The 26216-nt window shown below is 36.9% G+C and overlaps 2 protein-coding genes and 1 pseudogene across 2 annotated transcripts; 1 reads left to right on the forward strand and 2 right to left on the reverse strand.

Moving 5' to 3' along the window:
• Positions 1 to 2382: 2382 nt before the first annotated feature.
• LOC120272996 (thioredoxin H4-1) lies at positions 2383 to 5777 on the forward strand. The gene is made up of 5 exons (XM_039279639.1): positions 2383 to 2493; positions 3461 to 3521; positions 3639 to 3758; positions 4536 to 4658; positions 5389 to 5777. Exons 2-5 carry the CDS (start codon positions 3501 to 3503, stop codon positions 5536 to 5538), a joined length of 414 nt encoding a protein of 137 aa, XP_039135573.1. The 5' UTR covers positions 2383 to 2493; positions 3461 to 3500; the 3' UTR covers positions 5539 to 5777.
• A 1974-nt stretch (positions 5778 to 7751) lies between these two features.
• On the reverse strand, positions 7752 to 10744 carry LOC120273515 (receptor-like protein kinase FERONIA). Its single transcript, XM_039280148.1, has one exon. It carries the CDS (start codon positions 10706 to 10708, stop codon positions 7985 to 7987), a length of 2724 nt encoding a protein of 907 aa, XP_039136082.1. The 5' UTR covers positions 10709 to 10744; the 3' UTR covers positions 7752 to 7984.
• Positions 10745 to 20594: 9850 nt separating this feature from the next.
• LOC120273267 lies at positions 20595 to 22372 on the reverse strand (annotated as a pseudogene).
• Positions 22373 to 26216: the final 3844 nt, after the last annotated feature.

Consider the following 26216-nt stretch of genomic DNA (forward strand, 5'->3'; position numbering starts at 1 on the left):
GCCCAACAAGTGAGTTCCATCTAGAAAAAGTATAGGCCTACAACCCTGCTTGAAACCATCAAGAGAAGCACAAAAACAGAAAAACCCATGATTGAATCGTTCTCCATCAGTATCAATAATAACGACGCTACTTGGGTTAGTTTCAGAAACTTTGGCTGCATACCATACCAACAGATCATAGCTTGCTATATCACTGCCATGAAGAATTCCCTTTGCTAACTCTTTACCCATCCAGGCTTGTTTATACGGCAGACGAACACCGTGGTCACGTAATATATCTCGTTGTATATCCACTGCTCGGTATAGAGGTCGATCACGTAATTTCATTACTACCTTCCTACTAACCCATTTCTTTGATGCTCTCGGGTGAAATGGTGTGTTGATGCCCCCACCGCATGTGTGTTCATGTTGTGTTGTTTTAATCCTAAATATAGGAAGGTTTCCGTCTCTTGAGGCATGAACACGCCATTGACAATCTTCATCAGCACATGTCACAGTCACTCTATCTTTATCGTTCTTTATGAACCAAAAGTTGAAATTGCGTTTGACGGCTAAGTCACACAATGCATCCTTAAAGTCTTTCGCATTTTCAAAACGATGACCAATCATAGTAAACTCAGCTTCTGAATCTCTTATTGGATTACTTATTGTTAAAGGTCCTCCATGTAAAACTAGCGGTAGCATTGATAATGTTTCCCTAGTATGATGGAAAAAGTAAATTGTTAGTTTAATAAATAAACAGAAACACTGTAAAATTGAATGTTTACTACCAAAATCTTAACATAAACCAAAAATCTAAACTACAAAACTGAAAACTAACTACAATCTAAAGTGAATAAATACAAAAATGTTTTAATGCGCAAAAAAACCAGCATAACAATCACTGTATCACATGTGTACACCATTAAAATCGAATAGAAGGACAACATCTATCGCGTAAGCAGAGATTTACAAAAAATGAAAGAATAGAAGATATATGATATTTACGATGGTCTCGATGACCCAGAGTTGTCTTCTGTGTTACTATCCACAGTCTCTACCAACATATCAACCACGTTTATTTTGAATAACCGGTGAATGTTGCACATTGTTTGGAAGTTATCTTCGGAACTAATGGAAGCCACTGTCTTCTGCTCATCTGGAATTATATACTTAACTTTGACTGATGAAGCTTGAAGGTGCCAATACGTACATATTTCTTCCAATAATAATTCCCACCCACTCAAGATGGTTAAATCTAACACACAACCCTCTCCCTTATATTTCACAACAGTGTAAAACATGTCCATTAAGTCACTACAGCAACAAAACAAAAAAAACCTTTAGTCATAAACTGCCACCTTCTGAACATGGTGGTTGATAAAAATAAGATAATAATATGAACAAAATCTCTAGCTAGACGATATCGTTGACATAGCTCAAGATGAGATCCTTGCAGCTGGTGTAACGTTGCACTGGATAGCTTCTCCGGACTAGGGAGACGGAGACGACGAACGAAGATAGAATTGGTTCTTTACATGAAGAGGCTCAAGAATGGAAACAATATAGACCCGAACACCAGCTTCTTCATCAAGATACAAGTAGAAGAAGAATGCAACTTCCAAAGCAAGTTTGCAGTACAATAGCCATGCTATGATTTGACTTGGCGCCATTATTCCCTCCAAACTTTTTCAAGGGTAGTTTTGGGATTAAACAAAAACATCACAACTTGGGGTGACGGAAGGGACGAACGAGTACAAAAACTATAAAGGAAGGACAGGGGACTTTAATTTTGTCAGAAGGACCTTGGAGTAAGTTTAAAGAATTTCAGAGACTTAAAAATAATTTTCCCTCATTTTTACTCGTGTGTTCTATATATCTTTAACTTTGGTCCTAGTTCCTTATATTTATATTATTCTGAATATATTTTAGATAATTTTTTTATTCTTTATTAAAAACTAATAAAAATATCATTTATATTCCCAAATATCTTCAAATTTCAGCGAAAAATATGAAAGATGTACTAATTAAATTAACCGAATTATTATATTTAATTTATTTATAAATATTGATAAATCACAAATCTTTAACAATTTCACTAGGAGGGGCACAAATCCTTGATCTAGGACGGAGAAAGTATATGAATACCACTCTCTGGTTCCAAGGGAGCAAGGGTTGTTAGATGTAATAATTTATAATTAAAATATATATATATATAGATGTAAATAATAAAAAAAATAATAATAATTAAAAGGTCTTAAGCCAAGCCAAGCAGATCAACATGGAATGGAATATAATTTTATTATTATAGTTTTATGTCACCTTTTTTCTTTAACTAAATAAAGCAAAAGGGTAAAATAGTCAATTCACACGGTAAGGACAACCCGGCGTACAAAACAAACGCCGGCCTTCGCTGTTTTTTGGGGTCACATCGTGTCTTCGCGCTTTCTCCCTCTCATTCGTTTCTAGGGTTTCGTTTCTTGGATCCCCGCGGAATTTCCCAGCTTGATTCAGGTAACAATTTGATCTTTTTTTCGGCTTTGATTTCTTATGTTCTCATTGGAATGGATGAAATATGAGATCTTGCTTTCTCGATTTGATTGTTTGGCCACCGGTTAGGGAAAATACTTTATTTGTAATGTAGGAATGTTTGGTTGTGGAATTTCTGAATGAATTATTTGAATTTTGGCTTGAGTTCGTGTTTCTGATTGATTTTTGATCGAATTTTGTGTTTTATTTGAAAGATTTTTAAAATGGTGTCTTGGACTTTGATGAATTTGTGAAATTGCTTCTTTTTTATGTTGATCTTGTGAGCTTCCATGGAATCTCAAGGGAGAAAGTCCTAATCTTTTTACAGGGCAAACCATTATACTGAATGATTTTTGGATTCTATGTCTTAGGGAAGTTCTTTGTTATTTTAGCCCTTTTGTTGCTCTTCTCTTAAGCTTTGATGCAAACATAGTGAGCATTTCTTTATCACTGTAGCACTCTTTGGTATTCATCACACATGCTACTAGAGTAATGTCTCGGAAGTTGTTCTTTCGTTTTTTTTTTTAAATTGGTTTATTATTCAATTGTTGATTCTTGTGTCCTTGGTTCGTTAAGTCAAGACATGACCAAGCCTTCCATTCCCATCTGAGATTATAATATTTGAGTTGGTTTCATATTAGTTTTATTTGTGGTTAATGAGACTTGTATTTATGTGCAATTAATAATTTTTTATCTTCATGATGTTCAATCCACTTGTCTGGGCATTTGAATGCCAATTTCTGTTCACATGAAACCATAGGTAGTGTTTGGTGGTTTACTGTTGTTATAGAAAATCTATCTGACTCGTTCTTCAGTTTAAGAATTATTCATTGCCACAAGTATAATTGGCCGTTCTCTTTAACTACTATTGGAGTGCAGAATAACTTGTAATTTTGTTTGGTCTTCTATGGATTAATACTAAGTTTTCTGATTATTTCTTTCTTTTATCTAGTTTATTTAGGAGAGCCAGCGATTTTTCTACTGGATTGGATATGGGAAACTGCCTATTAAGGGTTTGTATTTCTGAATGAAGACCTTGCATTCTCATTTGATAAGTAATAGTTGGACATCAAAGTTTATTTCACCTTTCCTTATAAAACTAAAATCATCTTAAGTAATTTCATGTGCAGCATAAATATGATTCAGACAATGAAGAAAAGCTAGAATTTGGTGGGGGAAATGTACATGTCATAACTAGCAAAGAAAGCTGGGATGAGAGGATATCTGAAGCAAATAAGGATGGAAAGATAGTAAGGAGATCTTTTTAAAGTATTATTTTTAAGGCATTTATGCACAATTTTACTACTATTTCACTTCCTCTATCATGTATATTGTTTCACATTCAAAGTACCTGTATTGATTACCCTAAATGATATCATGTAAATCAGCTTGCACATACATTGATCCAACAATCCAAATTACCATTGTGCAGAGTCTTTTATTAGTTGTATTTCTTTTCTAACATGATTTCATTGGGTGTTACTTCAAAGTAGTAGCATGGTCATCTCATGAAGTAAAACACAATTGTTGAATTTGTATGTTAAATATGTGTCTTTTGTCCTTTTGTTGTGATTTAGTTTGTTCTATTAGTTGACTCGACAAGCTTATTTCTTGTTGGAATAAATTGGTGGCAATGAGGTTTGTAGACAGAGTATTACATAGAAACTTTATCATGTTCTTGTTGGTCATTTTTGTTCATTTTTATTGGTCAATTGTAGATGGCTAAAAGTATAATTTGGAAATTTGTTTTTAAATATGAAGCTTTACCATTGCACAAGCTCCTTTATGGCATTTGGGCCTATGGACATCAAATTAATTTGTTTCCTTATGTGTTATTTTTTTCCTTGAACTGAGTTGGTGTTTTTAAAATAAAGTTGTATATAAGGTGGGCAGAAAGTCAGCAAGATTGAGCTTTTCAAATTTCAATTGAATAGAAAATATTCTGTTTTGTTATAACTTTCTTAATTTTGTTTGATCCTATCTATCTGGATTTAAGCAATGTCTATCTGCTTTTGTTATCCATACAGGTTGTCGCGAATTTCAGTGCAACTTGGTGTGGACCATGTAGAATGATTACACCTCTTTTTGCAGAGTTATCTGAAAAATATCCTTCACTCGTATTTTTGACAGTTGATGTTGATGAGTTAATGGTAATTACAACCTTATTACTATTCTTATTTATTTAGCTTCTTGTTTTTGGTTTACTCTGCTATATTTGCTCCATCAGATTTTTTAAATGACAAAATGTCGGCTTTACAGTGAAACTACATCAAAGCAAGGTTCTTGATAACAATATTACCTGTGGTGTGCTCTATAATTGATGTCATATGCTCAATCAAGTTCTTCTAAACAGCTCTTACATGTACAAGTCATGTCTTTTGCTGGTTTAATTGAGCATGGACAATCTAATGGGGTAAAATTGGAAATTTAAGTCAATGTGCTACTCTGATATAACAATATTCATAAAGCAATATTGTTAAGTTAATGGACAATCATTTAGGTGACACCACAGCTGTTGTTATTCCTTCTATTTTCAAATAGAAGGAAACCCAATCAGTTTTGTATTTATGATTACTTTTTCTTTTGATAAAGAGTAGGTTTAATATCCAACGACATAAACTCTTCTAGTTCTGAATGCATAAAAAGCTCTGTAATTTTTTGTTTGTTATTGTCTACATCATCCTATATTCATGAAGAAAGAAACATACACTTGTGAATTTTATCAATAAATTTCAGATGCGTGACTTGATGTTACTGCAATTCAAGTGTTACGGCAAAATAATTTCTCGTGAATCTTTTCTGTGCAAATGCTCATGGTTGTGGATTAGAAACAACTATTTTTGATGACACCTACTGACAAAGATTGTTTATGCATTGCAGGATTTCAGCTCTTCATGGGATATCCGAGCAACTCCAACCTTCTTCTTTCTTAAAGATGGGCAGCAGCTGGATAAGCTCGTCGGAGCAAACAAACCGGAACTTCAGAAAAAGATAATCATGTTATCGGAATCCTACAAACCCTGCCTGTGATTTATTATCAGTCTGTAAATCTTCATCTTATCTGTCCAATGTCAGTGTTGATAAAAAAATGATGGTCATTTTGCATTATAGTTTGCACTAGTTTCTTGGTTTTGATCTTGTAATCACTGATTGTTGCAAAATAACTTGTAATTTTTATCCTTTTTTTTCCTTTGAAACAAGAATGTATTGAGGTGTGAATCATCAAAATTGATTATTTTCTTTGATGAAAATGAATTCTTTAACATTTATCTTTTATAATTCATGTAAAAGACTTTTCTTTGGATGAGTTGTTCTATAAGATTGTAGAACTTTGGTCTTATGACTCTTTAATTATTCGTTCAATATTTATGTTTTGAACTTTGAAAGCTTTCAACATTATATATATATATATATATATTATTTGTGTCTAAATAAATGATATATTCCACATGGAATAACTAATCTACACATGATGTAAGTGGTCAAATATCATACGTGTTATATCTAAAGATATTTTTATATAAAAAGGTTAATATATTGATGTCACTTGAAGACTTGTGGAGACATGAATTATTAGAGATAGACTTCAGAGTCTACCCTTAATTCCAGTCACACACATCATAATCAAAGGAAGGTTCAGAAGAACCATAAAAGCAGCCATGAATGAATGAAAATATACAGAAAATAATAACTTTCTCACTTGTGGACCTATTAAATGATGACATTGATTTTTTGTATTTAAAACAAAAAGAAAAAGAAAAAAAAAAGGTGACATTGATTCAAAGGGATCAAATTTTCCGTTATAAAACTTGACTTGGTCCAAGAGAATCAGCTTCCACACATCTTCCTTCTTTCTATACATTATTTCTTATTATGTTATTATTGAAAAGTTCTCCGAAAACTACTACGAGGGGTAATTGATTACTCAATTTCTCTCCCAACTTAGGAGTAAATTGAGCATTCCCATTTTATTTATGACTTATCCATATATCTCTCATAAATGTTTCTCACAGTTTTTTTATGTGATTGGACCAAATTGATTCACTAAATACAATATTTTCTTATATTAATTAGATCAAATTTATTATGGGATGATATGAATATATAGATGATGATTATTATTACTACTATTATTATGGGTTTAATATTTTCTTTGTTACAATAATTGGGAGTATGAAATTACTAATCAGTCCTTTCAGATTAGTGATTCTTCAGGATGACCTGCTAGAGTAGGTGATAGAGAAGGGGTTTGGACATTTTCCAAGATATTTCTTAAAGAAAACATGTGGAAAATTCAAATTGATTTAAAGTGATTGTGACTAAAGATTACTTTATAATAATTCATCATCACCACTTTGTTTTGGATTATTCAATTCTGGTCACATAAATTTTTTAAAAAAATCATGAATATTATTTATCATATAACAGTCCTCGTAATAATTTATATTGTAATATCTCACCTGACATTTTGGACAGGCCTATGTTATTAAACGGTGTTTTTGCCAGCTTAGATGTTCATTTATTTATTTATTTTTTGAATTCTACTTTTTTGTCCTTTTTTTTTTGTACTTCACCTCTGGTGAGAAGATTTTGTTTGTGTTTTTTGTTTTTTCTTCTTTGTTCATTTTTTTCTTCAATAAATCTGTGGTTTATCCATATTTATTTAAAAATAAAATTTAATTATGACAAAAATCAAAAGTTCACTTTCCTTCCAATATAAATACAACTTCAATAATAAAAAAGTATTGAAATATTTTATTTATATCGTCAATAAATAAATAAATAAATATGAACATATTAGTTTGAGTTTCACATCTTGGTTTATCATATATATATATATATATATACATTATTTAGTTTGTGTTTAATATCATTTGAAGGCAATTTCATCAAAACAAATATTGTAAAAGAAAAAACTCCAATCATTTAAAAATAATTTTATGAAGCAAACATAATTAAGAGTAAGTATGCTAGAGGGTAGTTGATTTTTTTTAATATAAATATAGATAAATTACATGTTAAAAATAAGTGTGTAAGAAAGTGAGCTCTACATCACCGGAGCTTTCGATTTGTAATTTTACATGAGCTAAAATTTGAACCTGTTTTTTCAACGCTCAGCAAGATAAACACCTTATGTAGAGGACTCGATGTTAATAGATGAAACGGTCATTGATTTTCTATCCGAATTTTATATGTAATTCTTAAAAAAAAGAAAAAAAAAAAAGAAAAAAAAAAAGAAGAGGGAAAAATAGGATGATACCACTAATTATTTATTGTTACAATTGATAGATGATCCCCACAAAAACAAAACATACATAACTATGTATGGATAAATTACATCTATTAACAATAAAGACCAAATAATATATATATATAATGTATATGACAGAAAAATAAAAATTACTCTAGGAAATCACTTCCCCATTTTACCACAGAAACAAAACACAAACCTTAAAAAGGCTAAAACCACTTGTTCTTACCTGCCCTTAGGATTGGCAAGCATGGAAAAAACACCAGTAGGAGTTAACCCACTAGACCCCTGACTACCAAAACTCTGCTCACTACTACTAGTTGTTCCACTGATAACATTGCTTGAACTTGTAGTGATGCTCATCTCCTCTCCACTCCTTGAATCCAAACCACCACCACCACTACCACCATCACCACCATTTCCTTTGCTAGAGCCCTTCCCAATTAACCCACTACTATCCTCTGCACTCTCCTGCAACTGCAATGCAAACTCAAGATTCCAAAGAACATCCCCCATTGAAGGCCTCTCACTCCCTTTATCACTCAAACACTTCCCAGCAGTCTCTGCATACGTCTTCAAACACTGCCTTGCAATCCTCCCATCAAGATACGGATCAATGATGCTCTCAAGCATCCCTTTCTCCTTGCATTGCATAACCCATTCAGCTAAGCTCACTTGCTCTCTCGGCAAAGATGTCATGATCGGCGGTCGAGCACAAAGAACTTCCAACAACACAACACCGAAAGAATAAACGTCCGACTTCTCCGTTAACTGTTGTCGGCGGTAATACTCCGGGTCTAAGTATCCCATTGTTCCCTTCACAACCGTGCTTACATGAGTGTTATCTAGACTTAAGTCGGCTTTCGAGAGACCGAAGTCTGATACTTTTGCGATCCATTTATCGTCGAGGAGAATGTTTGTCGTCTTTACATCTCTATGGATAATGGTGTTCTTGGCGCCGGTGTGCAGATAATGTAGACCTCGTGCCGCACCGATGCATATCTCCAAGCGCACTTTCCAAGGCAATGGAGGTCTAGAGCTCTTGTAAAGGTGTTCACGTAGAGTGCCATGAGACATGAAATCATAAACCAGAATCATTTCATTGTTGTCATCACAGTAGCCGATGAGAGACACAAGATGACGGTGTCTTAGCTTTGAGAGCATCTCAATCTCAGTTTGGAACTCATGAACACCTTGTTCAGCCATTGGGTTTCCCCTCTTGATTGCCACCATTGTTGTCCGTCCTCCTACTCCTGGTAATTCTCCTTTGAACACCTTGCCGAAGCCACCAACACCGATAAGTAAGTCTTCAGAGAAGCCATCAGTGGCGACGAGGATCTCCGTGAAAGTAAAATGGCGGCAAAGGTTTGAGGGGAATGACTTAGGAGTGCTGCCTGTGGTAGCTGTTTCACCTGAGGTCTTGGAATGAGAGGTGTCAAAAACAGCAAGCGGAGACCAAGAAGGCGGCTCTTTATCATGCCCTGCTCCGGCCACTGTCTTTTTCTTAAGACGGCGTCGGAATATGAAGAGTAAGATACTAACTATTACAGCAGCACCACCAACAACACCTCCGGCAATCACCGGAACTTTATGACTATCATTATGAGAAGAGAGTTTAGCAGGGAAAACTCTGCTACCATCACCATCGGATTTTGAAGCAGGATCAGGATTTGGTCCTGCAAGATTGTCATTACCATCTTCCAATTTGAACACCTCAAGTCCGTTGAGTATCGCATCATAGTACTCAGGCTTTGTGGTGGTATCAGGATGGAGCTCAATCCAAAGATTACTCCGTCCCTTACCGGGCATCACGGTTACAAAATCTTGATATATGGGATTACCAAGTCCTCCGCTCATAGCAATGACATCCGTCTCTGCTTGTGCCGTCTGATTATTGATGTAAATATAAAAAGATCTTTGATTAGTCACTGTGAATTCATTTTGTATCTCGCAGAAATGGAATCGAACAAGATAATAAAACCCGTTGTCCACCGGGAGGATCCAAGAAAGATTGCTCTGGAGATTAATAGCTGGATTTGGTCCCATAGACCGAGCATCAGAGTAAACCGTCTTCGGAGCGATGTACTCTGGAAGAGATTTAGAGTAGTTGATGGAGACGTTGTAGTCGGCAGTGAAGGTGACACCGTAGCCGGCGCCTTCTATGTACATATCGTCTTTCTTCCATGAACGATATAAAGTGCCGGAGTCTTGCTCGGGGGAGATGTCGTTGCCACCGACGTTTAGTCGGTAAACAGTTTGTAAGGCCCAGCTAGGATCGAAGAAATAAGGCATTACGGAGCCACCGGAGACGAGGAGAGGAGAGGCTCCGTTGACGATGCCGGAAGAGTTGAAAGTGAAGAGACCATCGGAAGAGACGATTTCGATGCCGTTGATTAATGCGTAGTAAGATCTGTTGGAAGAAGGTGAGGGGGAGAAGGTGAGGTTGAGTGGGGAAGAAGTGATGTTGAGGGAAAATTCAAGAATTAGATAAGAGTAAGTCAGTGCATCTGCAGTTTGAGATACGGAGAAGTTGTTGAGGAGAGTGGTGGTGCCAGCAGTGACGGAGAAGAGAGCGTTGGAAGCGGAGAAGTGGGAGTAGTCGGAAGGGTAGAAGTAGAGACGGAGAAATATGCGGCCGGGTTTTAGAGGGAAACGATAGGTGAAGTTGGAAGTGAAAATTCTTGCGGTGAGATAGGGGACCTGAGGAACGCCGGATTGCTGAGAGTTGGCGTTGAAGGTGCCGTCGGAGTTGAGGGATGGAGAATAAATGGTGCCATTGTCACTGGTCCAAGTACGAGTGCCATCCGATCTGTTTGGAGTTGGTAAACCACAACTGAGGAGGATGATGTTGTTGTTTTGTTCAGATGATTGATCAGCTGATGATGATATGTTGGGGTTAAGGAATAAGAGAGGGAGAAGGATGAGGAATGAAAGGGTGAGTGTGTTCATAATCGATGAGGGAGGGAATGGATGATGTGCAGGGAGGGAGGGAGGGAGGGAATGGTGGGTTTTATTTAATTTAGTAGTTGGAGAAGAAAGGTGAGGTGAAAGACAAAGAGGGATGACTTGAAGTCTGTGTTTGAATGGAATTAATGTTGATTTGGGTGTGGGAGAAAATTTTCTTGTGGTCCATTCATTGATTGTTGTGGACTTAGTGGACTTAGTATTTTTATTTTTATTTATTTTTTTATTTTTTTAGTGAAATTAGTATTTTTGTGATTTGAGTGGATTCCTACATCTATTGGGTGAAGAATATGATAGACTGGAATCAGGTATTCCAGAATCAGGGGAGATGAATTTAGGTGGGTTATTGGTTTTGTTTGTTTTTGTTTAATGAATGTGATTTATCCACATTTTCAAAAAAATAAAATAAAATAAATTTATGTTTAATATGCCTTAAATTAATGCTGCTTTACACTCAAGAGACCCAGGTTATCTCAAAGGACCCGAATTAGTGCCAAAAACCTAGGTTTTTGGGATGCTATTTTATTTTTCTTCAAGCACAATCCAAAAATTTTCCAATTTCATAGTTTGAGAATTTGTAAATTATTTATATTTATAAAAAAATTTAGTAAAATTATGTTAGATGGAAAAGAGTGTCTGGAATTTATAACTTTTTAGTGGATTTATTTATTAAAAATAATTTTTTTTTGGATATTATATATGTATTTGTAATATTCTTGGTAATTATATATAATATCTAAACTATCAAGAGATTATAAGAAAATTTTAATACCAGAAGACCATTGAGGAATTAAATAAATTTCTGGTTTTAATTATGTTTTTTATAAGATGGTTGATCTTTGAGTTTGAATAGACTTGTCTTGTCCTTGACTTTCCAGTCATCACTTGCAACAACTTCATGGAAACGGCAACCAGTTTGTTTGTTTGCATTTATTTACTTTAAAAAATGAATAAATTGTTTTTATTAAGAAAAAGTAACGAAGGTACGCAGACGATTGAAAATACAAAACTGACCCAAACAAAAAATACTAACCCAAAACAAATACTAAAAATATAAAAAACATAATAATTCACTGTGATCACTTTTATTTTTTATTTTTTTACGAAGGCGACAAACACTACCTCACAAAAGGTATTAAAAAAACAAATAAATACAGTGTTGCACTAGTTACGCTGATTTAACGACTCTTAGAGATTTACTATGTAGGGTGAGTTAACACGCGAGACAATTACGACCTGCTATGTACGTCCAAAATGATACATCAATGACCATGACTCCACAATAATAAATCCCCATATCTTACAACCATAGAGGGCGGAAAATATGACTTCTCCCACAGGAGACCTTATAAATAGTCAGTAAATAGTACTAATATAGTATTTCTATAATATATTCACAGTATATTTGCCCACTACTATACAGTACTAGGCACAAGGAATTCGATCTTCCACCACTCCACCACTATAACAAATTCATTTTACATACTATTTGTCATTTTTTTATCATTAATAAAATATTTATTATTATTATTTTTTTAAAATTCCCTTTCATTCGGCATTCAATTCTTTTCTTTTGTAAGGATTATGAGAAAATTAAATAGGCCGGATATAGCCACTCAACCAGAAGAGAAAAATACTTGAGAGGGAGAGAATTAAATAAACTATTAAATTTGAGAAAGAACATAGCAAGAGAAATTAGGGGTAATTTTGAAAAATTAACCAAAATATTTATATAATTTTAAAAATCAATTAATTTTGTTAATATTAATATGTAAATTTTAGTTGCTCATGATAGAATAACAGAAATGGAGGGAGGACTTTGATGCTATGTTTGGATTGAGGGTCGGCGAGGGAAAGTAAAGTAAAGTGAGGGTTTTGGAGGGTCAGAGTCGGCCCTTCCCTCGTTTGAATTGATATTTTTAATTTAACGAAAGGAAAAAAAAAAAGAGTTAACTCTGACACTCCGAAACCCTCCAAAACTCCTTTTTTTTTTCTAGCCCCCCGCTTTGGGGTGCCGGTGGAGGGAGAACCTCGTAAAGATTTTAAAATTTTTTAAAAGACTTTATTATTTTTTTTAAATTAATTTCATAACACCACTTCATAAGTTTTTTCTTTCACTTTTTCAATCTAATTTATTTTAATCAAGTATTCACATGACATCCATCACAAATCTTTGTTTTTATGTATTTTTTTTTTGTTTGCTTATTTTTTAATCTGTTTGTATATGTTGTGTTTTTTTATTTCTCAATTCATCCTTAGAATAATTTATCTTAACAGAATTCTACTCTCAATATAATTCTATTGCTATCCAAATTTTATTCAAAGTACAAATAAAATTAAAATTTTCTTTGAGTGAGAAAGTAAAACTAATAATTATCTAATTCTACATGATTATTATGCTATGTATTAAAATATTAAAATAGGTTTATTAACAATATGATAAAGTGATCTTGTGATGATCCATATAGAATTATCGGAGGAATTGGTCTTTAAATCCTAATTAAGTAATTTGGTATTCCATAATTGAGAGGGGAACTATTCTAACAATAGTTAGAAGCTACTTTGCATCCGCATGCTTAATTGTTCATGCATGGTGCTACATAGGATAACGTGCTATTCCAAAGGTAGGTTGTTCTTTCTATTATAGATTCTGATGACTAATAATTTGTTTGTATTTTAAAAATTGATGTTTGGGAAATATATATTTTGGTCTCACTTTTATCTTCGACTTTGTTTTTGTCTTCTTTATGCAAATATTATATGGTTATATAATAGACAATAGTTTATTTGTGCTTCAAATCTCTGAATAATTTATTTTCTTTTATAAATTATGTGATTAGACATTAATGCATGTGTTTAAATTGAAATAAGTAATGTTTTATTTAATAATAAGGATACAATTGGTAAATCATATTATTATATATTTTTTCCTTCATTTCCCTTCCGTAACCAAAAAAGTTTATTAGAGAACTCTCCTTTCCTTTTCCTCCATAAAATTTGTCTATCCAAACGAGGGTTGAACCCGTTCTTTCCTTTCCCTCACTTTCCTTCCCCTTCTCTCCCCTTACTTTTCCTTCGACTTTTGAATCCAAACACTATGTGAGTTTTACATCTTAACATATTATATATATATATAGAGTGTGTCCTCTGGGACATCCCTACATTTTAAATCTGGAGATGTCTTACAATAGCCGTTAGATTTACATCTAACGACTATACTCAATTCATACATAATATTGAACAATATTAAATAGTAATTAACAACAGTTATACACAATGAATAGAATTAATTTCTGAGTAAGCTTTTCCTTGTTAATTTCTTGATGGTGTCCATAGACGGACCAAAGATGAAATTAGCAATGCAAGACTAGCAATTGAAAAATGTTTTAATACTAGATCTTAGTCACATAATGCATTACTCACTTTAGAAAGACCATCAGGATGGAATGCAGCAGAAGTGCATCCCTCATCTTATGAAGCTTCAACAAACTAAGTGTGGCAAGATCTAGAAACCGGATCATAGAAGCACCATGTGTTATGTATAGCAACAATCACAATAATAGTTGTTAGTTGCATGAATTGTAACTGCCAAGGTTTTCAAACCCGGACTGGCCATCAAACCGGAGAAGGGTAGGGGTCAGGGGTCGAGGGGTTTAACCGGGTTGAACCAAGGTTGAACCAGGGTTGAACCAGGGTCAATAAATTTTATTAAAAATAATATAATTTTTAGTTATATATAATTGAAAAAATTAAATATTGAAGAATAAAAAATAAATAAAAAATAAAAACATGATTTTTAAAAATTTAAGAGAGTATTTTATATAAATAAATATTGAAGTACACCACATTAAAAATGTAAAATACACCCAGTAACATAATAATAAACTAATATAAAATTAATTGAGAAGCATAAAAATATTCACAAGGAAATACATAACTAAAAAAATTCATTAAAAAATTAAAATAAAAATATTCCCTTGGTCTCTCCCTTCCTTATTTTTATAATTTTACATTATAACTCCCAAACATTAATATATTATAAAAATAAAATAAGAATTAAAAAAAAATTGGTGCAAACCCGGGTTGATGACCCGACCGGGTCACTGGTTCACCGGTTCGATTTCCCGGGTTGCCGGTTCAACCCCGGTTTTATCAAAATCTGGTTTTATATATTGAACCGGACCGGTTTTAAGGCCGGGTCCGGGTCAACCCGGTCCGACCGCCCGGTCCGGTCCGGGTCTGAAAACACTGGTAACTGCTTGAACCTTTGCAATATGATTCTTCATGAGATACTGGTAGACATGGCCACGGTTCAGGAACCGAAAGCAGTTTGTTTACGGTTCCAGTTTTGGTGGTTCGGTTCAAAGGTTCCGGTTTGACGGTTCGTAATATTCAAATTTTTTTTGTTAAACTAAATAATTAAATATTTTAAATTAAAATGAACAAAAAAATACAAGATTTAATTTAATATAATATTTTTTTTAAAAAATAAAGTATTAATAATTCAAAAGAAAATAGAGACCAATCAGACCTAATCAATTGGTTCAAAATAAAAAAAAAAGTGCTAATGTGTTATTTCCGGTCAATTGGTTCAAGACTTCAAGTGTTCAACCAGTGCTAATGTGTTTTTACCGGTCAAACCTAATCAAATTATTTATCATGAAATTATTTTATATAATATAATAATATATATGTAATTTGATATTTTGATTCAACCTTGAACCAGCGGTTTGAATCGCCGGTTCCACGTTTTTCAAATTCTAGAACCGGAACCGAACCATGTATGAAGGTTCAGGTTCTGGTTTTAGGACGGTTACGGTTTTGCCGGTTCCAGTTCGGTTTTTTACGGTTTGGTTCAAAATGACCACGTCTATATACAGGCAATCATAGTTCCCATCTTCAACACCTTGGCAAACTCGAACAATCTTATCCGCAGAACCAATCGCAAATAAATTTTATACTGTTAACCTTCTTTGAATAACCAAACAATGTAACACAAGATCTGGCATGTTGATTAACCAAACAAAACTGCTTTCACGGTAACCTATCCAGTAGCAATTACATCTTTTGTTGGATAAATATCAACAGATAGAGTGCCTGGTTGTTCATCAAAGATTTTCCTATCTTTCTTGTGATTCTTTATTTCTTTCATCCTGGCAAACTATTTCTACTTCGTTAGGAGCTTGGACTTTGGAAGATGCTTCTCTTTGGGCAGCTTCGTGGTAGGCTCCGGAAGGGTGACTTATAGGACCATCGGGATATTCAGAAGAAGGCAAGCTAAAGAGTGAATCAACCCCAGCCTGAACGAGTTTAGTGTTTTTCTCCAAACTCTCTCTCGTCAGCTCCTCCCTGGAATCAAGAAGGGATGGGAATTGGTGGGATAGATCGTAGGCCATGAGATTGCTAAGTCGATATGGAACTTTTCAACCTCCATTGTTGATGATGGTAGTGGTGATGACAAGCGGCGAGTGACTTTCTTTGATCTCAATGACCTTCTCCACAAGTTACACCTCGAGTTTCATCCTGATTTTGCAATCAAGAGTGTAACTATGCATGTCGATCAACACCACAGGGACATCATTGTTGCACCCCTCACATTGAGTGAAGGTGCTGCCATCTTTGGCCTATTTGAGAAAGCTCGTCATCTCAGCTTCGACCCTGTTTCTTCGTCTTGAGGGATTCGACGAATATGTATCTCCAGGCTTAAAGCATGAACATCTCCATTTAGTACCATAGTTGGTGATGATGGCGTCCTCAGACGGGAAACAGATCATCTTCTCAATACCGTAGGGATTGAGGCTTGTGCGCATAGCGTCGGCGGTGACGGAGGTGAATACAAGGATGCTTGGGAAATGGTTGCGCATGTTTTGGTTGCACTTCCTCTCTTTCATGAAACCCTTGCCTTGTTTTATAGAATCCATAGCTTCTTATGTCAAGATTTTAGCCTGTGGGACAATACAAAGTTATCAACGCCTCTTCCCCTTCGTCGGCGGTGGCTCTATCAGTTCTCACCGTTAGCTCTGTTAGGGTTTTCAGGTTTTTGGAACAGTGGAAAACTGCGGAAGTTACTGTATTGATTTTACTGTTTACTACAATGTAGCGATTTTACTGTTCATGTGCGACTTGTATGCGGGTGCACACCTGCCTGTGAACCTCACTGTCGATCCTGTGCGGCCGATATGCGGGGCGAGCTTGCCCACGTGCCTTTTTGTCTACTGGTTTATTGTAGTAAAGTTACTGTTCACAAGTACTGGTTACCGGTATTGTAGCAAATCACTATTCATGTGTGGGGCTCATGCGTAGGGGTGTAATCGATCGAGTTCGAGCCGAGCAGTAGCGAGCTCGAGCTCGAGCTCGGATAAAAATTCGGTACTCGATACTCGGCTCGAGCTCGATCGAGTATTAATTTTATAGCTCGAGCTCGACTCGGTACACAAATCGAGCTACTTGAGCTCGCTCGATTAAGCTCGAAAAGCTGAAAATAACCATAAATATTATGCTCGAGCTCGAGCTCGAAAGTTTTTCCCCTTGATTTTTATCAAATAAATCTAATATTATATATATACATACATGCTCGATTAGGCTCGCGAGCACTCGAGCCAAGTATCACAATACTCGAACTCGGCTCGCTCGACTACTCGAGCTTGAGCTCAGCTCGACTGTGACCAAGCCGAGTTCGAGTTTTCACCGAGTCGAGCCCGAGTAGCTTGCGAGTAGAGGTGTATCATTTACACCCCTACTCATGCGGCCGCAAAATACCCCCACACATCACTGGCGACCTTGCGTGGCCCGTGTACGCCTGCGTAAACTGCAAACAACCTTGAACAAGATCCTTGAGGCTTCAAAAAAGTCTTCCCAACTATTTTACAAGTCTTCGAAGCTTCAAAACAAGCTCAAAACACTATCAAACCCCTCAATTCTTGTTAGAAAAAGATGAACAAGCATACAATGATTCAAGACAATGATTTTTAGCATGGAAACCCTACAATTCGAGGGAAAAACTACGGGACTACTTAGAGCCTCTTAAACATGCATCCACTAGGTCAATAATGAGTTACAATGGATCCTCTCTAGCTAACTAGAGGTTTACATGCATAAAGACAACAACATTCATAAGAGGTATTTGTATAACATTACCACCATCATCATTAACAAGGATGGATAACAAACAACAAGTAGAGGCGAAGGAAGGATCAAACCCAATCAATAAGTAGAGCTTCTTGCAAGGAGTCTCCTCCCGGAGTTTGAGTGAGATCCGGAGATGTTTGGCCGTCCGATCTCTTTGCCCTAGCTCCCTCTCTTCCCTTTTTCTTCTCTTCTTGGTTCTTGGTGGTAGCTTCCTTTCTCTCTTTTTTCTCTCACTTTTTTCACCCCATCCCAGGATGCACAGTCACCCCACTTAAAGATGACACATTCTCATTCACAAAGAATGAGAGAATTTCACCCTGTGAAATTACCTTCTTGCCATCCATCTTCTCCACTATTAACCTAGCTTCTTTTTTTTTTATCATGGGCTTGGAGCCCAATTATTCATCCAACCCAACAAATGGGCTAGACCCAACAAGCTCTTCCGACCGACATAACCGAGTTGGCAATGGTTGGGATTCTTTTCGGCTTCTCTCAGCCTCTCTCTTCGATCTCGCAGAAAGGCAGTTGCAACGGTGACAAGAAACGGTGGTAGGCAGTAATGGCGGCAAGAAACAACAGCAGTAGGCATCACCGGAGGTAGGCGACTGCTGTAGGAAATACCGGAGGAAGGCAACGACAACAACCTTCTTTTTATATATATAGACACATATGCACATAGGGAGAGAAAATATGACCACTTATTCTTCTTCTTCTTCCTTCGCCTTCTTTTTCTTTCTTTCTAGCTTCTCCTTCGTCTTTCCTCAGATTCTTCTTCCCAATTTCTCCGCCGCTGGTTCCCCTATCTCTAGTCTTTCTCCTCATCTTTTATAATCTTCAAACCGCCTGGCACGATTGATCGTGAGGCAGTTGCACTAATTGTGAGGCCGTTATGTCGTCGTGAAGCGGTTGTGTTGGAGCACGATACCACAAGACAAACAATTTAATTTTTCTTATTTAATTTATTATTATTATAATTATCATATATATATATATATTCATCATTTATATATATATATATATTTTATTGAATTTTATTTATTTTATTTAATAATAATTTTTATCTAATTTGGTTTATTTTATTATATAATTTTTTTTATCTTTTATCTTGATTTTTTATGTTAATTATTATTTTTATTTTAATTTATTATATTTATTATATATATATTTGCCTCGTGATTTGTATTCATGGTTGATTTTGGGATTGAGATCGCCTCGAGATATGTGTTCTCGGCTGATCCTAGAATTTTGAATATTTTTAGATAGCCTCGAGATTGGTGCTCTCAACTGATTACTTCTTCCAGAGGGGTCCGTCAGGGTGACCCTAATTGTCGAAGTCTGTAATACTCCGGGTCTAAGTATCCCATTGTTCCCTCCACCACAGTGCTAACATGAGTGTTGTCTAGAGCTAAGCCGGCTTTTGATAGACAGTAGTCTGATACTTTTGCAATCCATTTATCGTCGAGGAGAATGTTTGTTGTCTTTACATCTCTATGGATGATGGTGTTCTTGGCGCCAGTGTGTAGATAATGAAAGACCTCGTGCCGCACCGATGCATATTTCCAAACGCAGTTTCCATGGCAATGGAGGTTTAGAGCTCTTGCAGAGGTGTTCACGTAAAGTACCATGAGACATGTAATCATAAACCAGGATCATTTCATTGTTTGTCATCACAGTAGCCAATGAGAGACACAAGGTGGTGGTGTCTTATCTTTGAGAACATCTTGTTGGGGTTTGGACGATATTTTGAAACAGTGAAAAACTGCGGAAATTACTGTAGCAATGGTACTGTTTACTGTCATTGTAGCACTGTTACTGTTCACGCGCGGACGGTGTGCGGCCCGCAAACTTCACTTGCAATTCTACGCGGCCCGCGTGCGGCCCGCGCGGTTCACTGGCGATCCGCTGTGGTTCACAAATAAGCTTGCGCGGCCCGCGTGCAGCCCGCGCACTTCACTGGCGATCGTCACACTTCACTAACAAGTTTGCGCGGCCCACGTGCAGCCCGCGTGAACTGGAAACACCTTGAACTAGATCCTTTGAGGCTTCAAAATCTTCCCAAATGTTCTACAAATCTTCAAGGCTTCAAAACAAGCTCAAAAACACCATCAAACCCTCAAATCTTGTTAGAACGAGATGAACAAACATACAAAGATTCAAGACAACGATTTTTAGCGTGGAAACCCTAGAAATCGAGGGAAAAACCACGGGACTCCTTAGAGCCTCTTAAACATGAATCCACTAGGTCAATAATGAATTACAATGGATCTTCTCTAGCTAACTAGAGGTTTACATGCATAAGGGCAAAGGCATTCATGAGAGAAGAATTCTCATTGACAAACATCATCATCATCATCATCAAGATTGCTAACAAACAACAAGTAAGGGAAAATAGAAGGATCAAACCTAATCAATAGGTAGTGCTTCTTGCAAGGAGTCTTCTCCCGAAGTTTGAGTGAAATCCGGCGAGGATTGGCCTTCCGATCTCCTTGCCCTAGCCCTCTCTTCTTCTTTTTCCCTCTTCTTCTCTTCTCTCTCTCTCTCTCTCTGCCCCTCCTCAATCAAAAGGAACCCACACACTACTTCAGCATCACCCATCCTCATTCCCAAAGAATGAGAAATAATTTCACCTTGTGAAGTTACCTTCTTGCCCTCCATCTTCTCCACTATTGACCTAGCTTCTTTTTTTTTTTTATTATTATTAACCATGGGCCAACCTAACAAATGGGCTGGGCCCAACACATCTCCATCTCAGTCTGAAACTCATGAACACCTTGTACAGCCATTGGGCTTCGTCTTTTGATTGCCACATTTGTTGTATATCCTCGTACTCCTGGTAATTCTCCTTTAAACACCTTGCCGAAGCCGCCGACACCGATGAGTAAGGCATCGGAGAATCCATCAGTGGTGCCGAGGATCTCTGTGAAAGTAAAATGGCGGCAATGGTTTGAGGGGAGTGACTTAGGAGTGCTGCCTGTGATAGCTGTTTCACCTGAGGTCTTGGAATGAGAGGTGTTGAACTGAGACTCAGAAGACTTCTCTTTATCATGCCCAGCTCCAGCGACCGTCTTTTTTTCGAAGACAGCTTCGAAATATTAAGAATAAAATACTAACTATTATAGCACCACCACCAATAACACCACCGATGATCACAACCAGAGTATTATGACTACCATGAGAACGGTGATTAGCAGGGAAAACTCTGCTACCATCGCCGCTTTCGGATTTTGGAGCAGAATCAGGATTTGGTCCTGCAAGACCGCCATTAGCATCTTCCATTTTGAACACCTCAAGTCCATTGAGCATCGCATCATAGTACTCAGGCTTTGTGGAGGTATCAGGATGGAGCTTAATCCAGAGATTACTCCGTCCAATACCTGGCATCACCGTTACAAAATCTTGATATATGGGATTACCAATTCCTCTGCTCATAGCAATGACATCCGTCTCTGCTTGTGCCGTCTGATTACTGATGTAAATATAAAAAGATCTTTGATTCGTTAAAGTGAATTCATTTTGTATCTCGCAGAAATGGAATCGAACAAGATAATAAAATCCGTTGTCGATCGGGAGGATCCAAGAAAGATTGCTCCGAGATTAATAGCTGGATTTGGTCCCATAGACCCGAGCGAGAGAGTAAAACCATCTCCGGAGCGATGTACTTTGGAAGAGACTTAGAGTATTTGATGGAGACGTTGTAGTCGGCAGAGAAGGTGACACCGTAGTCAGGGCGCCTTCGATGTAGTTATCGTCTTTGTCCCATAAACGGTACAAATTGCCGGAGTCTTGATCAGGAGAGATGGTGTTGCCACCGACGTTTACTCGGTAAATGGTTTGTAATGCCCAGTTAGTATTGAAGGAATAAGGTATTATGGAGGCACCCAAGACAAGGATAGGAAAGCCGCCGTTGACCCTGTTGGAAGAGGTGAAAGTGAAGAGACCATCGGAAGAGACGATTTCGATGCCGTTGATTAATGCGTAGTAGGATCTGTTGGAAGAAGGTGAGGGGGAGAATGTGAGGTTGAGTGGGGAAGAAGTGATGTTGAGGGAGAATTCAAGAATTAGATAAGAGTAAGTCAGTGCATCTACAGTTTGAGAGACGGAGAAGTTGCGGAGGAGAGTGATGGTGCCAGCAGTGACGGAGAAGATAGCGTTGGAAGCGGAGAAGTGGGAGTAGTCGGAAGGGTAGAAGTAGAGACGGAGGAATATGCGGCCGGGTTTTAAAGGGAAACGATAGGTGAAGTTGGAAGTGAAAATTCTTGCGGTGAGATAGGGGACCTGAGGAACATCAGATAGCTGAGAGGTTGCTTTGAAGGCACCGTCGGAGTTGAGGGATGGAGAGTAAATGGTGCCTTTATCACTAGTCCAAGTACGAGTGCCATCAGAGCTGTTTGGTGTTGGTAAACCACAACTGAGGAGGATGATGTTGTTGTTTTGTTTAAATGATTGAGCTAATGATGATAGGTTGGGGTTAAGGAATAAGAGAGGGAGAAGGATGAGGAATGAAAGGGTGAGTGTGTTCATAATCGATGAGGGAGGGAATGGATGATGTGCATGGAGGGAGGAAATGGTGGGTTTTATTTTTTTTTTTTAAGGAAGAGCTCACAGAGCTAATTTTATTAGGAAAAACAGAAATTACAAAGGTTCAGATAATTACAAACAAGAAACAAAAACATTACAAGAAAAAGCAAAAATAAAAGAGAAACACACAAGGGACAAGCAACTAAAAGGAGAAGCCATGTGAAGTGAATGACTTCATAATCCATTTGGGGAGATCACACCCAACCAAGAAAAGTGTAATAAGATGAAGGTTATCTGCATGAGATGCTAGCCGAAGAGCCGGACCCAACCAAATGCGAGGCACAGTGATGAGTTGAGGAGAGCCAGCCGTCAAGAGAAGATCATTGACCGAATTTATCTGATGTCGATGCCGCCAAGAGCAAGTAGTATCAATAGTATGTAACGCATGGAGAACATCCAGATTGGAGACAAAAATGTATTGGATTGTGTACATGCTAGATGCAACAAATTGGAGAGCATGTAACAAAGCAGTGAGCTCCGCAGCCAAACAATTGGACGAGGAAGTTGGACAAGATCCTGAAAAAATGACATTACATTGGCTAGAAACACAGAAAAAACCAGCATTATAAACCTGAGGATTGGGTCCAGGAGAAGTGGCTAAGAAGAAAAATAGGCCATCAGCAGCCGAGAAATTACTCAACAGCAGCCCCTGACCAAAAAATTTAACATGAGAGTGAAAATAGTTTTTAGCAAAACAAAGAGCAGTGTGAGCAGTTCTCCCAACATTAGAACGGTTATTCCGAAATATCAGATGACAACGAGCTTTCCAAATATGCCAAGCAACAGCAGCAATCACAGATTTAACAAAACCATTACACCCAGCCTGAGTAAGCCAAAACCCATCAGAGAAACCACCAACAAAATTAATACAATGACCAATAAGCATCTCAGTATGTGCCCAAACACTTTGAGCAAAAGAGCAATTAAGAAAAAGGTGGTCAATGCTTTCCAGTTGAATCCCACAGAGAGGACAGGGAGATCTAGGGCCAAGATTAATAGAGTATAAAAATTCAAAAGTCGACAGACGACCTTTAAAGAATAGCCAGAGGAAATGTTTGACTCTAGGGGCTGTCCGAATGGACCAAAGCTTCTTCCACCCAATCCAAGGATCAGTAGCAAACAGGTTCTTATTTAAGGTATGATAAACATTAGAAGCAGTATTAAGCTTTGGGGCCACGGGATACCACACCCAAAGATTAGAAGAAGACAAATTGATAGAACCAAGGTTATCCATAATATCATGGGTATAATCACCAAAAAGAGTTCTTAATTTACAAAAGTCCCAGGAGGAACCACTGATGAAATCAGACAGGTTAAGATCATTCAAGTTAAGGTTGCAATTGAAAAAACCCGGTTTGAAAGCTAATGGAACATCCCAACACCAAGGATAAAAAAGAACAGAGGTACGACTAGGGTTTACATTTTTGATCCAGCAATGAGGTTTAAGGACTTTGGCAGAGTTACAAAGACCACGAAAGAAAGCCGAGCAATTAGATGGAATACAATCAGTCCAGAAATTGATTTTACCATATTTGAGATATAAAAGATCAACCCAAAAAGCCTCGCCATGATTGAGATACCTAAAAATATGTTTAGGCATAAGAGAATGTCTAACGATAGAAAGATTGCGAATCGACAGACCCCCCCTCAGATTTAAAATCAGTAATAGCATTCCAACCCACAGCGTGGATGCCCTTTCCATCACCACCCGAATGCCAGAAGAAAGTCCTAGCCAATTTAGAAATCTCAGAAAGAACAGTCTCAGGAATAGGATAAATAGATAAATAAAAACAAGGCATAGACAGAAGGGAGGAATTGATCAGGATTAATTTAGCAGCTTTAGAGAGTCTAAATTGACACCAACGTATAGACATGCGCCGCACTTCCTCAATCATAGACTGGAAAACAGAGGCAGCAAGACGCTTGGGAGAGATAATCACACCTAGATACTTACAAGGAAAAAGAGCAGGGTTGATTTTGAGAATAGAACAAATACTATTCTGAACTCTTTTATTAAACCAGGAGGGGAAGTAGACTGCAGATTTGGCAGGGTTTAAGCGTTGCCTAGAGAAATTGCCAAACCAATCTAAGCACATCAGAATATAACGGGCAGCAGATCTAGAAGCAAGGGTAACAATCACAAGATCATCAGCATAAAGTAAATGATTAAGTTGGAAGGAAGATTGTTATGAGAAAGGTGATTAGTTGGAGAAGAAACTAAGAAAGGTGAGGTGAAGACAAAGAGGGATGACTTGAAGTCTCTGTTTGAATGGAATTAATGTTGATTTGGGAGTGGGAGTAAATTTTCTTGGGGTCCATTCATTGATTGTTGTGGATTTAGTGAAATTAGTATTTTTTGTGATTTGAGAGGGTTTTATTTTTTTTTTAGGCCTATATCTAGTGTGTGTGTGGGTTGTTGGTCTTTTACGCTTTTGTTGGTGTTGTTCTATTGTTTACTATAATAAGCAATGTGTTTAGAACCTGACCGGAAAGTAAACCGGCCAAACAACTGAGTCATATCTCAATTGGTTGAACCAGATGATTCGGTTTGGTCGAACCGAATGACGTTATATATATATATATATATATTAATACAAGTATCAATTATCCAAACACATATTCCAAGACTAACTCAAACATGATATGCCAACATGCTACTTAACATGAGCATGATATGCAAAATTATCATCCCAACAATTCACATGTGATATTATAAAAAAAATATATATAACATGATATATATATATATAATATATACAGAGAGAGGACCCATTATCTAGGGATGTTCCTAGATTTCAAATCTAGGGATGTCCATAATAACCATCGGATGGTAATCTGACAGTTTTTATCATTGTAAACAGTAAAAACCGTGTTCTACAGTGTTGTACAGTGACCATGAACAGTAAAAAAAATGTGTACAGTATTTATATAAACAATCAACCATCGGATGACGATCAAATGGCTTAGATTTAAAACGTCCCTAGATTTCAAATCTAGGGACTTACCTAGATGATGTTTTTCCATATATATATATATATATATTTATAATACATGTTATCCTCACATCAATTCATATTAGAATTGCTGAGTGCTTGACAACTTGTTTCTTTATCTATATCTTTGACATATGGCCACTGGGGTGCAGCGGCATAGTCGAAGGTACCTTTTGGTTAGGCTGCACACGCTGGGCTTACAAGTGATGCACTCTCTCTGGCGACTCCAACAGCCAATCCTGGCCTCTCACCTCCATCTCCATCTTCTCCCCCATCCCTCGCATAACTCTAACCATGCTCTCCATCTACGAACCCGATCTCTTACCCTCTCTGGCCTCCTTCTGTTCCATCTCCAACCTCTCCAAACGCGTCTCCATTCACAAACTCAACCTTCTCTCTAACTTTGACTTCTCCCGTCTTCTTGACGACAGGCTTGGCGTATATAGAATCGGGGTCAACTCGGTTCCTGTAAAACCGGCCTGTTCGGCAGGTTTTAAAGGGTTGGCCGGTTCCCGGCTCCACTGATTCGGTCTAGGTTTTAAAGCATTGGTAATAAGTAATGAATGCGATTTATTCACCTTTTCAAAAAAAATAAAATAAAATAAGCTTCTGATTAACATGCCTTGAATTAATGCTGCTTTACTCTCAAGGGACCCTTATTACCCTAAAGGACCCAAATTAGTGCCAAAAAACTAGGTGGTGTTTTTGGGATGATATTTTATTTTTCTTCAAAATTTTTCCAATTTCATAGTTTGAGGATTTGTAAATTATTTATATTTATAAAAAAGTTTAGT

Source organism: Dioscorea cayenensis, chromosome 12, assembly GCF_009730915.1.
Source record: "Dioscorea cayenensis subsp. rotundata cultivar TDr96_F1 chromosome 12, TDr96_F1_v2_PseudoChromosome.rev07_lg8_w22 25.fasta, whole genome shotgun sequence".
In the NCBI taxonomy this organism is placed as follows: Eukaryota; Viridiplantae; Streptophyta; class Magnoliopsida; order Dioscoreales; family Dioscoreaceae; genus Dioscorea; species Dioscorea cayenensis.

Bases quoted from the DNA above. Each gene is read 5' to 3' on its own strand.
- LOC120272996 (XM_039279639.1), top strand. From the start codon at position 3,501: ATGGGAAACTGCCTATTAAGG. The intron at 3,522-3,638 runs GTTTGTATTTCT...TTTCATGTGCAG, and splicing joins TGGGAAACTGCCTATTAAGG to CATAAATATGATTCAGACAA. The intron at 4,659-5,388 runs GTAATTACAACC...TATGCATTGCAG, and splicing joins TTGATGTTGATGAGTTAATG to GATTTCAGCTCTTCATGGGA.
- LOC120273515 (XM_039280148.1), bottom strand. From the start codon at position 10,708: ATGAACACACTCACCCTTTCATTCCTCATCCTTCTCCCTCTCTTATTC.